Source organism: Berghia stephanieae, chromosome 3 (assembly GCF_034508935.2).
Source record: "Berghia stephanieae isolate SIO BIC M18660-M18661 chromosome 3, UCSD_Bste_1.3, whole genome shotgun sequence".
NCBI lineage: Eukaryota > Metazoa > Mollusca > Gastropoda > Nudibranchia > Aeolidiidae > Berghia > Berghia stephanieae.
This window is the reverse complement of record NC_088362.1, coordinates 103,311,330-103,324,804: the sequence shown is the minus strand read 5'-3', so window position 1 is coordinate 103,324,804 and position 13,475 is coordinate 103,311,330. Positions and strand designations below refer to the sequence as shown.

At 38.0% G+C, this 13,475-nt stretch overlaps 1 protein-coding gene across 1 annotated transcript in view; it reads right to left on the bottom strand.

Annotated features, from left to right (window-relative positions):
• The window catches only part of LOC144969412 (monocarboxylate transporter 12-like), a 41,986-nt gene that overhangs the window by 7,525 nt on the left and 20,986 nt on the right, over nucleotides 1-13,475 (bottom strand). Inside the window, exons 4-7 of the mRNA XM_078908524.1 lie at nucleotides 12,487-12,633; nucleotides 11,214-11,356; nucleotides 9,836-9,977; nucleotides 2,487-2,609 (exon numbers count right to left, since the gene is read on the bottom strand). Of these exons, the coding sequence (XP_078764650.1) occupies nucleotides 2,487-2,609; nucleotides 9,836-9,977; nucleotides 11,214-11,356; nucleotides 12,487-12,633 (555 nt within the window). The remainder of the gene's footprint in view (nucleotides 1-2,486; nucleotides 2,610-9,835; nucleotides 9,978-11,213; nucleotides 11,357-12,486; nucleotides 12,634-13,475) is intronic.

Here is a 13,475-nt window from a genome sequence, read left to right as displayed (position 1 = left end):
AAGATGCGGTGGTGGTGGTTGTAGTGTGTGTGTGTTTGTGTGTGTGTGTGTTTGAGAGAGAGAGAGAGAGAGAGAGAGAGAGAGAGAGAGAGAGAGAGAGAGAGCTAATTGTGCATCTAGTGATAAGAAGAGCAACACGAACTTTAAAAACTAACGAGGTTAAAGTATGAGGTCAAAGTATTTGTGATTAGCTATTATTTGCAAGTTCAGGAAGGTGAACATGAAAATTAATCCAGTGAACGCAATTTATTGATTTGTGTATGTGTGCGTGTGTTTGTGTGTGTGTGTGTGTGTGTGAGTGTGTTTATGTGAAGGTGGAGAGAGAGAGAGAGAGAGAGAGATAGATAGATAGAGAGAGAGAGAGAGAGAGAGAGAGAGAGGAAGAAAGACAGAAAGAAAGAGAGTGTGAGAGAGATAGATAGAGAGATGGATAGATAGCTAGAGAGAGAGAGACAGAGGAAGAAAGACAGAAAGAGATAGAGAGTGAGAGAGATAGATAGAGAGATAGATAGATAGATAGATAGATAGATAGATAGATAGATAGAGAGAGAGAGAGAGAGAGAGAGAGAGAGAGAGAGAGAGAGAGAGAGAGAGAGAGAGAGAGATTTGAGCTAAATTTGTTTAAAGGGTTTTTACGGCGCTTGCAACACTGGTTGCAGTAGTATTGGTGGTGGTAGGGGTGGCGTTGTGGTGTTTTTAATAGTAGTTGCAGGGATGGTGATGGGATGGTGGTGGTACAGATGATGATATAATAATTGTTGTAGTTGTCGTGGCATCGATGGTGATGTGGTGGTTGTTGCAGTAGTGGTGGTAGGGATGGTGATGTGGTGGTTGTTGCAGTAGTGGTGGTAGGGATGGTGATGTGGCGGTTGTTGCAGTAGTGGTGATCGGGATGGTGATAGGATTGTAGTAGTAGTGGTAGTGATGGTTGTAGTAGTAGTGATGATGATGTGGTGGTGATGGTGGTTGCAGTTGTAGTAGTAGCAGTGGTGATGATGTGGTAGTGGTGGTGGTTGTAGTAGTAGTGGTAGTGATGATAGTGTGGTGGTGGTGGTTGTAGAAGTAGTGGTAGTGATGGTTGTGGTTGTAGTAGTAGTGATAGTGATGATGATGTGGTGGTGACGGTTGTTGCTGTAGTGGTAATGATGATGTGGTAGTGGTGGTGGTTGTAGTAGTAGTGGTAGTGATGATAGTGTGGTGGTGGTGGTTGTAGAAGTAGTGGTAGTGATGGTTGTGGTTGTAGTAGTAGTGATAGTGATGATGATGTGGTGGTGACGGATGCTGCTGCAGTGGTAATGATGATGTGGTGGTGGTGGTTGTAGTTGTAGTGGTAATGAAGATGATGTTGTGATGGTGGTTGTATCAGTAGTGACTGGACGGGACGGGGGTCGGGGAGTATCCTTGGAACAATTAAACATCACCGTAATTCGACGGAAGTTGCCCGTAACCCGGAATTTTTTGCTCCAGACCAGATTTTTTCCCCCGGTGAAACCGGAGTTTTGGCATCACTGAATCTGGCATAAGCTTAGAATATACAGTTGATAATATGTATTACCTTTGTAGTTATTCATTATTATGTAAGATGTCCTAAACATAAATAAAACACCCAAAAAAGATTTTTTTAATGCCGACAATTTAATGACATTGCTCACTTTTTGATGAATTTTTTTTATTTAAATAAAAAGTCAATGAAATAAGAATTTTAATGTGACTTAATGTCTTATTTATCAGAGGAAATACGGTTTTAAAATGCCAAAAGTTAAAGAAGGATTTATAATTTCAAAGTACAGTTTTGAAACTATGTGAAGCCGGGTGGGCAGGGGAAGAATAAAGAAACAGGATGGGAGAGGAAGAAAAAGAATGAGAGAATAAAACACACACACACACACACACACACACACACAAACACACACACGTGAGAGAGCGAGCAAGAGAGGAGAGAGAGAGAGAGAGAGAGAGAGAGAGAGAGAAAGAAAGAAAAAGAGGAGCTAGAGGGGGAGGTAGAGAGAAAGTAAGTCGTAGTCAATCAACTGGAAACATATTGACCAATGAGATTGCAATTAAACAAATGGGCTGGTCAAATTTTTCATTGCATTGTTCCATTTTGAGACAGATGACAGCTTCACGAGGAGGGGTTGGGGCTTATTGTGTAATGACATATTGTCTAAAAAGACTCTCTCTCTCTCCCCCCCCCCCCCCCCTTCGCCGGATATTATCCGTTGTTCACACGGGTTACTTTTACCACATGCCTATTTATTACATTTTTCTGAGACAAATTATAGGCGTAGTATCAAAGTTAATGTTCTTCATTTTTACATGTTAATGATAGTTGAATATAACTATCTATGCACATGTTCATTTTTAATAAATTTTTTTCTAATTTTGAAAAGGAGCAAAAAACGCTAGGATTGAGTGAGCTAAAACGTGTTTCCCCCCCCCCCCCCCCCCCCCCCCCCCCAGTACGACAGAAACGTTATATTCCTTACCTACAAATAAAGTTGACTCGCCGATGTTTTCGTCTGACGCCGCCATTCCAGAAAACAGCCTTGATGAGACAGAGCCTGCTCCAAATACCATGGCGGCCATTGACCCTTCTTGTATACTCAAACCTGATGGGGTATAGTTTCAGATGAGTGAGTATGCGTCACTGCCCTATTACTTTAGAGATGGTTTTGATGTCAAGGTTTTGATCCATAACAAATTGCTTCTTTTCTTTCTTAAAAAGGCATTACTGTTATGCGAACCGTGTAACAAAAAGAAAAAAGGAAAAAAGAATATGAACAATGCAACAAAGAGACCCCCCCCCCTAAAAAAAAAAACAAAAAAAACAAGCAATAAATTAACAAAAAACAACAAAAACAAACAAAAAATGAAAAACACATAATAAAAATCCAGCAAACATAAACAAAACAAAAAAATTGAAACAAGCAATAACAAAAACAAGAAAAACAAAGAAAAAAATTTAGCTTTTATATAGAGTAAAATCGACTAAAAATGCTCAAAATGCTTTACGAAAGCGTCAATTATTTTTTTCTCAGTGCACAGCTTCTAGTCTATATATTTAATTGTACTCCGGGCATGTAGAAGAGGATGCACACCACATAGGAGTCGTAGCACTGACGATGACACCTGAAGAGAGACACTCCCTCATGGGATGGGAAAAAGTCAATGCAAGAATCATGACTGCGCGTTTTTCAACAAATATACCAGATATAAGGCCCAGTATTATCCATTGTTATGCACCAACCAATGTGGCAGATGATTATAAAAGGGAAGTCTATTAACAGTTACAATTTTAGATAAGCAACAACCTAAGGATGTGCACGTTATGATGGGAGATTTCAATGACAAAATTGGCAATCATAACACTGGATACGAGGATATACTGAACACTCTTGCAATGGGCCAGGTAAATGACAACGGTGAAAAATTGTTGGACTTGTGTGCCCTCAATCAATATGTCATAGAGGTGGCATCATCCCTGGCAAGGATATTAATAAAGCCACATGGAGATCACCAGACCATGTAACAGAAAATCAGATTGATCACATTTCTATCAATAAAAAAACCCAGAAAAAAAATTTGCCATGATTTAAGGGTCAAGAGAGGGGACGATGTACCCTCAGATCACCATCTTGTCATTAGCTACACGATACTACACTTTACATTCAACACTTACTCCAACCATACGTACCTCTGAGAAATCTTAGATCCCACGATTCAAAATTGTTAGCATCTCCTAAAACTAAACTTAAGTATTTTGGTGATTCGGACCCACGATTTGGAATGATCTCCCTGAATCTGTGAGATTCTCGAGCTCAATAGACATTTTCAAAAAAGCCCTGAAAACATATCTTTTCAGGAAATATTTACTTAATTGAATTTTAAATGTACTGTATGTGACATTTATATTGATGATGTATCGATGCCCTTTTATGCTCTTAATTGTTTTGATACTTTGGTTGAATTGTATTTGAATTTATTTTTTTAAAAGCGCTTTGAGGTTTTGACGAAAGGCGCTATATAAATATGCTTATTATTAAAAAATACCGTATCACATAGAATGATAGAAAAAGATACAATGTGAAGCTTCTCATGGATAACGAGATAAAAACAGCTTTTAAGCTTTGACTTTCCAACACGTACAACGTGCTTTAAGATGAAATTGTTGTCAATAAGTTTGAATCCGAGATGAAATGGCAACAATATAAATAAATACTTAAGGAGACAAGCGAGAAAATACTGGAGAATTCAGAGAAATGAACACGAAGAATGGATATCGTCAGACACAATCAAGAACATAAATGAAAGAAAAGAAACCAAAGTCAAATTGAAAAAAGGCAAAACACGAGCAGCGAAAGCAAAAGCCCAGGAGAAATATACCCAAAAGAATAAAGAAGTAAAAAGACTCATCACGAAAGATAAAAGAGACTATTTTGAAGAAATTGCGAAAGAAGCAAAGATAGCTGCAGGAAAAGGTATATGAGAGACTTATACCTTTTTACAAAGAAAACAGCTAATAACAAACAAATAAGCCTATTAGAGACAAACAAAGTAATGTACTTAAAACATCAGAAGAGCAGTTATGAAGATGGGTAGAGCTTTTTTCCGAACTTCTCAACAGACAAACCCCAAGACAATTTAAAAAATACACCCCCAGCTAAAGAGATGTTTTTAATTAAATGTTAAAAACCCTCAAAATCTGAGATAAGAAAAGCTATATCGAAACTGAAGTATAGAAAATCGCCAGGACCGGACAACATACCTGGAGAGATTTTAAAAGCAGACGTTGATACTTCAGTTGATGAGCTATATGAGATATTCGCCCAAATATGGGAAGAGGATGAAATTCCAAAGGATTGGAAAGAAGGAATCATTGTTAAAATAGCCAAAAAGGTGATCTCACCAATACTCTTCAGCAGTCGTAACGTCACTTCCTTCCTAATGACGTAGGGTAACTTAGTAACACTGGCTCTAGACTATCGGAACAATGGCGGACGCCCGTATGAAATATTTCTTCGGTGAGCATAAAAGCGTATCCAGAGGGAAAAAAACAACATAAATTTGATTATGTTTTGACTTTTACACATACTGATCACAAGGCATGTGATAATTTCTAGCCAGCATGAATAATAAAAAGTAATTATTTTCTTTGTTTAGAACCAAGATGGCCGCCGTTGCCGTCGGCGTGACATCAGACTATTGAATCCAATTGTAGCAATTTCAGATGCATCATGTTATTATCAGGAACAGTTAGCTTTTGAGTACTCAAAAGATCAGAACATTTTGGAGGGGACACATAAAAAGAATTGAATTCGATCAAACTTTAAAGTTTAAATTGTAAAACCCCACTTGATCATATTCTAATTGAACTCGCCTTTTACATAATTGCCTTAATTTTGTTCATTTATTCATTTAAATTGATTAGCCATTTACCCAGTCATTCCTTCGTTTATTCATTCAGTTATTTATTTATCTAATCATTCATTCATTCATCCGTTCATTCGTTTATTCATTCATTTATCCAATCATTAATACATTTATTCCTCCATTCATTCACGCATTTATACATTCATTCCTTAATTTATTCACTCAGTTATTCATTCATTCATTCATTCCTGGTTTACTTTGTTATTGTATCACTCATTTCATTTTGTGGTTTGCCTCTTCATGAATTGTTTTTAATGTGTTTACATTCCGTAACGATTAATTCACCTATCCTCCAATCACTCATTGTTAAAGTGAACACATTAATTTAATAACTTCAGTAAAACTTACCGACATTTTATGGTTATTTATTTCAGACATTTATTGTCCATTAATATGGGAATTTGTCATTTCGTTACACTTGTTATAACGTTATATGATAACTATAACATTGAACAGATATTTCACTCCTCCTTATTCTCTCTCTCTCTCTCTCTCTCTCTCTCTCTCTCTCTCTCTCTCTCTCTCTCTCTCTCTTCCTCTCTTTCTTTCACGCGTGCGATATACACAACATAAATAAATGCATTTCGTTTTCAATTTGTTACATTGTGGCAATTCGACACCAAATAATATCATCATTATCAATTGGTCAATTGATCTAACAGATATATTAATCAGTCAATCAGTCAACGCATCAAGATAGAGGTCCCAGCCACGAATTGAGTTGGTAAATATATCCTTCATTATTCTCTTTTACATGAGTTGGGCATCACATAGTAACAATAGACATCGCGATTTGTTTTGCTTTGTGATTTGTTTTAAATACATTTTGGCATATTACTGTTACCGAAAACCATTTACAGATTAAAGCACTTTATAAATGCCATTAATCAACTTATCACTATTTTATATCTCTGACTTAAAGTTATAAACTTTTTTCCTTCCTCCACCGTAAAAAAACCCCACCAAACTATCATGCGCACGAAAGCAAGGGAGTAAGAAAATAGCAATTGAGATACATTACGAAGTGATTTTAAAAATCTCATCTCATCTCATGTAGTTCCATATCTGAAGCAGACGTCGGAGGTCATCTTCCGCCAAGCTGATCTATCTCTTGCCAATTCTATTAAAGCAGCGCCACCTTTCTCAGCTTCATCTGTCCAAGTTCTTATCCCTTTCAAATACGTTATTCTTTGTCTTCCTCTTATTCTTTTTCCATTCATCTTTCCAGTCAAGGCGAGTATTTCCAAACCAGGGTGGCGGATAATGTGTCCTAAAAATTCCATTTGGCGTTTGATGATTTTTGTTATCAGTGATCTTTTTCTGTTGGCCATTTCTAAAATTTCTTCATTTCTTTTCCTTTCCATCCATGACACCCTCATCATTCTTCTGTAAAACCACATTTCCACTGCCTCCAGTCTTTTAACCATGGTCTTGTTTATGGTCCAGCTCTCACAACCATATAGCAGCACAGACAGTACATAGCAATCCAGGACTTTGATTTTTGTTTTCATGCTAATATTCCTGTTTTTCATAATTGTATGCAGCTGGTTGAATGCATTCTTCGCCATACCTATTCTTTTCTTTATTTCACAATCTGATTTTCCATTGGATGTTACATTGAAGCCTAAATATTTGAAACATTCAACTTGTTGTATTGTTTGTCCTCTGCTTGTTATTACACAGGCTGGTGGGTTATTATTTTTAGATACCGTCATACATTCTGTTTTAGATATATTCAGTTCCAGTCCCATATTTTCACTACTCCTGACTACAACATCCAGTAATTCTTGTAGTTCATGTTCAGATTCTGCCAGTAGAACCGTATCATCTGCATACCTCAGATTTGTTACATTCTTTCCTCCAATACACACCCCTTCTTATGTTCGATATCTCTTAATATCATTTCACTATAGAGGTTGAATAAATCTGGAGACAAAACACACCCCTGCCTAACTCCTCTTCTAATAGGTGTAAAACTGCTTAGCTCGTTGTCAACACGCATTGCTGCTTCTTGTTCCCAGTACAAATTCCGTAATATTCTTAAATCTTTACCATCAATGTCCAAGGATGATAGAATTTTGAATAGTTTTTCGTGTTGTACTTTATCAAAGGCTTTTGAATAGTCGATGAAACACATATACAGATCTTTATTTACTTCAATACATCTTTCCATCAGCATTGATAATGTGAATATTCCATTTCTGGTACCCTTGTCCTCAACAAAACCAAATTGCATCTCCCCAATTTCAGGTCGTATTTTATTTCTTATTCTTAGTAAAATTATCTTCAAAAGAATTTTTGTGAGGTGGCTCATTAGGCTAATAGTTCTGTGTTGTTCACAATCAACTGCCCCAGGCTTTTTTGGTAGTGCTATAAAAATGGCTCGTTTCATATCAGTTGGCATTTTTCCTGTGTCATACACTTGATTTAGAAGGTTTGTGATGAATTCAATCCCCCATTCACCCAGGCCAGTCAAGGCTTCAATTGTTATGGCATCAGGTCCTGCAGCTTTTCCATTTTTCATGCTTTTCATGACGTTCCTAACTTCATCTTTCATTATAGAAGGCCCTTCCAGTTCTTTTATCATAGGCATTTCTCCTCGATTATCAAAAAAAGTTCTTCAATATATTCTGACCATCTGTTTAGAATGCAGTCTTTGTCCATGATGGTGTTTCCACGCTTGTCTTTGATGCATCCACTTTTAGCACCTGATTTAGTTTTGTTTGTCACTTCTTTGATTTTCTGATGGAAGAATTTGCCATTTTTTTCTTTGCAGGACATTATATAGTGACATTGTTCATTTATCCAGTCTTCTTTAGCTTCGTTGCATTTTCTTTTTATCTGCCTGTTCAGAGTCTTGTATTTTTCTTCCTGATTTTTGGCCTTTCTTCTCTCATTCATTAGTTCTAATATCTCTGGAGTAATCCACTTCTTCTTCTGCAACTTAAGTGTGGTTGGAACATTTTCTTCTAGTGATGCAGCAACACTGTCTTTAAACTGCTCATATTTCTCTTCTATATCTGTTAGTTCTCCAAGCACTTCAAACTTGTTTCTTACTGATAGTTCAAATTTTTCTTGTATCTTCTGTTCTTCCCGGGGAATGTCTAGTTGGTATTTAGGTTTAGCCTTTGCTCTTTTGCAGATTTTCAATTTAACTCGTATGGGGCATAGCACAGGTATATGATCGCTGTTACAGTCAGCCCCCGGCATAGATTTGGCATACAAAACCGAGTTTCGGAAACGTTTGCTGATGAGTATGTAATCTATTTGGTTTCTCACTCCATCTCCAGGACTTTTCCATGTCCACTTCCTTCTATTGTGGTTTGTTGACCAAGTATTTGTGATTGTCAGATCATGTTGACGGCACCATTGAATAAGACGATCACCTCTGTCATTTTTGTCTCCCAGACCATGTGGGCCACACAATATCTTCTATTCTTTCTCGGCCCACCTTGGCATTAAAATCGCCCATGATGAGTTTTATGTCTGAAGACTTAAACTGATGCATTGCTTTATCTATTTGTTGATAGAAATTTTCCACTTCTTCATCATCGTGACTGGTGGTTGGGGCGTATATTTGTAAAATATCAAAATCAAAAGGTTTTGCTTGTAGTTTGATTGCCATTACTCTGTCTGATATGGGCCAGAATCCTTTGACTGCTCGCGCCGTTTTATTATCTAGTATAATTCCAACTCCCCTTTGGTGTTCTCCTCCTCCTGAGTATATAATTTTACAGTCATCATAATTAAGTTCTCCTGCTCCTTTCCATCTAACTTCTGATAATCCTAAAACATTGATATTCAATCTCTTCATTTCCATAACTACATTTGCTAATTTTCCTTTCTGGTACAGACTTCTTACATTCCATGTTGCTGTTCGTAATGTTTGGTGGTGCACAGTAGCTGGATGACGGTCGAGAGTCACCTGTTCACCTGCATGACTTTCTCTACCGGACGAGGCTGTAATCGAGTTGCTCGAAAACATCCATTGACGTCGTTGACTAGATTCGCTTGGACGGACATCATGACGATCTTGGGATGATACGTCAGTGGTTTCCCGTTGCCTTCTGACGGATTTTTATCTGGTTTACTCCATAGCCTTTTGACCTCCCGGTCATAACCCACAAGGCAGTGGGAGCATTTGGCAGGTTTTAAGGCGCCTCCCATTCACCTTGATAGTCCCTTCATAGAGTACATGAGGCATTTTGTATGTGTAGCTGTGCTGCCAGACTACCCAACCTCACTCTCCACGACTATCGCCAGTTGGTCCGCGGCTTTACAGCTAACCTATAGATCAGGATCTGTAGGCCGTTCCACGATCCGCCACCTGTGGACGCGCTGGGTTGGGGATGGTCGCCCCAGCTGTACCCAGGATTTTAAAAATACGAGATGAAAACACACCCACCGATATAGCTTTTCATGTAACTTGGAAGAATGACAATCATACTTTGGAATGCAACCGAGTGAAGGGCCACAGTCGGTATGAGGACCACAAAGGCTGGGATTTTGAAGATATCCGCTGGCGGAATGATCTTAGATCGGACAATCTGGAGTTGATGATATTTATAAAGACGCGGTTGTTATTTTTCTATAAATATCTTAATTAATTAAAACCTTTCCGACATCCGTAGCGCGGTAGTTTTTGTTTAACGAAATTATGTTGATTGTGTTTTTTTTTAAATTTAAATGAATCAGCATGTCTTACATCTTTCGATATTTCTTTGCCCACATTGTCTGTGTTCAAGTGAAATAATTTGTATGGACATTTATTTGAAACTTACGAAAATGTGATGCTCTCTTACATGGACTTATCATTTGACAACTACCAAAACGAATGCGACATTCATACGCATTAAGAGGCTTTTCTATTCCATTCCATAAAATAAGACGCAATGTATGACAATACGTTCCCTAGCAAAACAATTTCTTACAACAGATTGTCAAGCGCTAACTTTAATTAGGACCAATTCCCCCGTCTTTATAATTGATAATATTATTATTAATATTGATAATTTATATAATTAATAATACTGATTTTAGTTAGTTTGTTGACATGATTTTGAGCCCTAAACAATACTTACTACATTTTAGTTATTGATTGATTGTAAGCTGTTATAATGGTCTCTGATCAATACTTTTAACAGTCCAAGGCTTCTAAACATGAAGAGTCCTTTAAGTTCATCCCGGTTTCTGTAGCATTAAACAGACAATGCCAGTTGTTTGCTACCCTCTGAATAGGACACGTATCTATAGCAAAGTACTTTCCATCAGATTTATTAAACCTACTTACTCAACCACTGAAGGCTGGAGAGGTGGGATATTAAAAAAATCTCAACTATAAACTCGATCGATACCGGTCTCTTAGCTTGAAAGAAAGTTCATTGTCACAGAGCCAGCGATCCGGACCGCTATTGATTATCTTTTAACTTCACATGTTCCCTGTTGAATGGTCAGGAAGGCTAGAAAAAATCCAATATAATGAGGGGTTAACACGAACCCGTATGCCTCTGAGCTTAGCATTCGTTAGTTAATAGTCTAACACCAGGATGTAAATTTTAGGTTAGTGCACCGCTCATTGAGTTGTCGTTAGTCGTGCTCCAGGAAACAAAATAATCCCATTGGTTGAACTGTTGAATACAACTAAAGATTTGTTTTCATTTGATGACCGTGGTCTTGTATTTTGACATTTTTTTGTTCAGTATTAGGCTATTAGTTCACGAAGGCTACGTTCTGCCTTGAACAACGGGGCTTGTCGAAAGGACCTGGGTGTTCATATATCTCACCTTCCACCTGCTCTCTCCAGGATTGACAAGAAAGTGTTTGGATTTCATCTCTAGAGAATTTGGACGAAGCAACATCCCGCAGAGCGTGGCGTGAAAGGATACAGCTGCGAGCATCAACATGGTTCCGTAAAAACCTAAGTTATCTGTGGGAGTAGTTGTGAAAAAAAATGTGTGTAGGTTTTTCTGCGATTTTATTACAAAACAACATGCTTTTTTGTCTCATTGCTACCAATATCCACTCCCTCTCTCTCTCTCTCTCTCTCTCTCTCTCTCTCTCTCTCTCTCTCTTTCTCCCCCCCCCCCTCCCTCTCTTTCTCTTCCCCCCCCTCTCTCTCTCACACACACACACAGACGCTATCTCCCTCTCTCTCTCTCTCTCTCTCTCTCTCTCTCTCTCTCTCTCTATCTATCTATCTATCTATCTATCTCGCGCTTGCTCTCTCTCTTTGTTTCTTTCTATCTCTCAATGCTACCAATACCTCTCTCTCTCTCTCTCTCTCTCTCTCTCTCTCTCTCTCTCTCTCTCTCTCTCCCTCTCTTTGCTCTCTTATCTATTTTCTCTCTCTCTTTTGGTTTATATTTTTCTATTTATTTTATTTAACCATCTATAAGTCTGTATATATCCATTTATTCACTTATTAATACTATTGATTAAGATCTATAATTGTCTATCTGTCTTTCCATCAATCGAATTTTAACATTTCTTCTTGAGCAAAAAAAGTTAACCGTAATTTTATGTCCCTGTGCCAGATCATGGCGACGAATGCTCAAAAAACTGGAAGCTGATTCAACAGGTGTCCGTGTACTGAAGGTGACTAAGGTGTTTGAGTCTGCACATAATGGTGTTGCAATATCATCATTACAAAAGTTTTATTTAAGTAATTCATCCGATAGTCGCACTTATGTGCGGCTATGTGGTCTAGTGCTATGACACTCGCTTTCGGATCGGAAGGTCCTGGGTTCGAGCCTCGCGCTCGGCGCATAGTTGAGTCCTTGGAAAAGGCTCTTTACTCACATTCTCTCACCGTACTCAGGTGTAAAATGAGTACCTGGCCGTTAGCAGCGTTGTCTTTGTCCGAAAAATTGTAATATCGCCTAACAGGCATTATGTCCCGTCCTACATGCTAATTGTTTCTGTTGACCAGGCACCCCTTGTAAAGCGCTTTGAGCACATTTAGTAGATATTGCGCTATATAAAAGCTCATTTAAAAAAAAAATCATGACAATCAGAACCACTATTTTTGTATATGAATGAAGAATAATCTAATCTTACCAATGAATACCTGTGACAACACAGGGTGTATAAACGAGCCCATGCCGGAGCCAGCCAGACACACTCCGTGGACCATTGGGAGATTATCCGGGAAGTAATAGGACAAAGACAGCACACTGCCAGACTGGCCAAGAGACATAGCCACACCTGTGAAATGAAATGGTTGTGGCAAATAGTTCTGTTCTGTCTTTCATTAGGCAATACTCTTCAACAGTCGTCACGTCACTTCCTTCCTAATGACGCATGGTAACTTAGTAACACTGGCTCTAAACTATCGGAACAATGGCGGACGCCCGTATGAAATATTTCTCCGGCGAGCATAAAAGCGTATCCAGAGGAAAAAAAAACATAAATTTGATCATGTTTTGACTTTTACATATTCCGATCACAGTACATATGAAACGTTCTCCAGCATTAAGAATAAAAAGTAATGATTTTCTTTGTTTAGAACCAAGATGGCCGCCGTTGCCGGACGACGTGACATCAGACTACTGAATCCAATTGTTGCATGGAAGCACCTCCGATGCACTATTTGGTTATGCTGCAATATGCTGACAAAGTATTTTTTAAAAACAAAAAATAGCCAGCAAGCCTTTAGTTCGAATATATTTAGCTGTTCCTCAACTTGTCAAAAGTCTTAAACCGAAAGCTACAAAAAGTTTGATGTCTTTATTTAAAATTCACCAAACTCTAACCTTCGCCCAGAGATATGTTGTTTTTTTTTTCAAATCTCTCACGATAAGGAGCCAATGCGTCAGCCACAATGCAGCACAGTAAACGTGATGAATTTCTTGCTCACTGATTATTTATAGGAAATGAGATTAGCGGAAGAGTATAGTCCCTCGATTGGAAGTCACCGGTGGAGAAGTTATTTGTAAACAAACCAACTACAAGCCAAGCGCTTAAGTACAAAATTTATTATTCATATTTCTGTACAAAAACGCATACGTTGATTATGATATGCATTTTTGTACAGAAATATGAATATT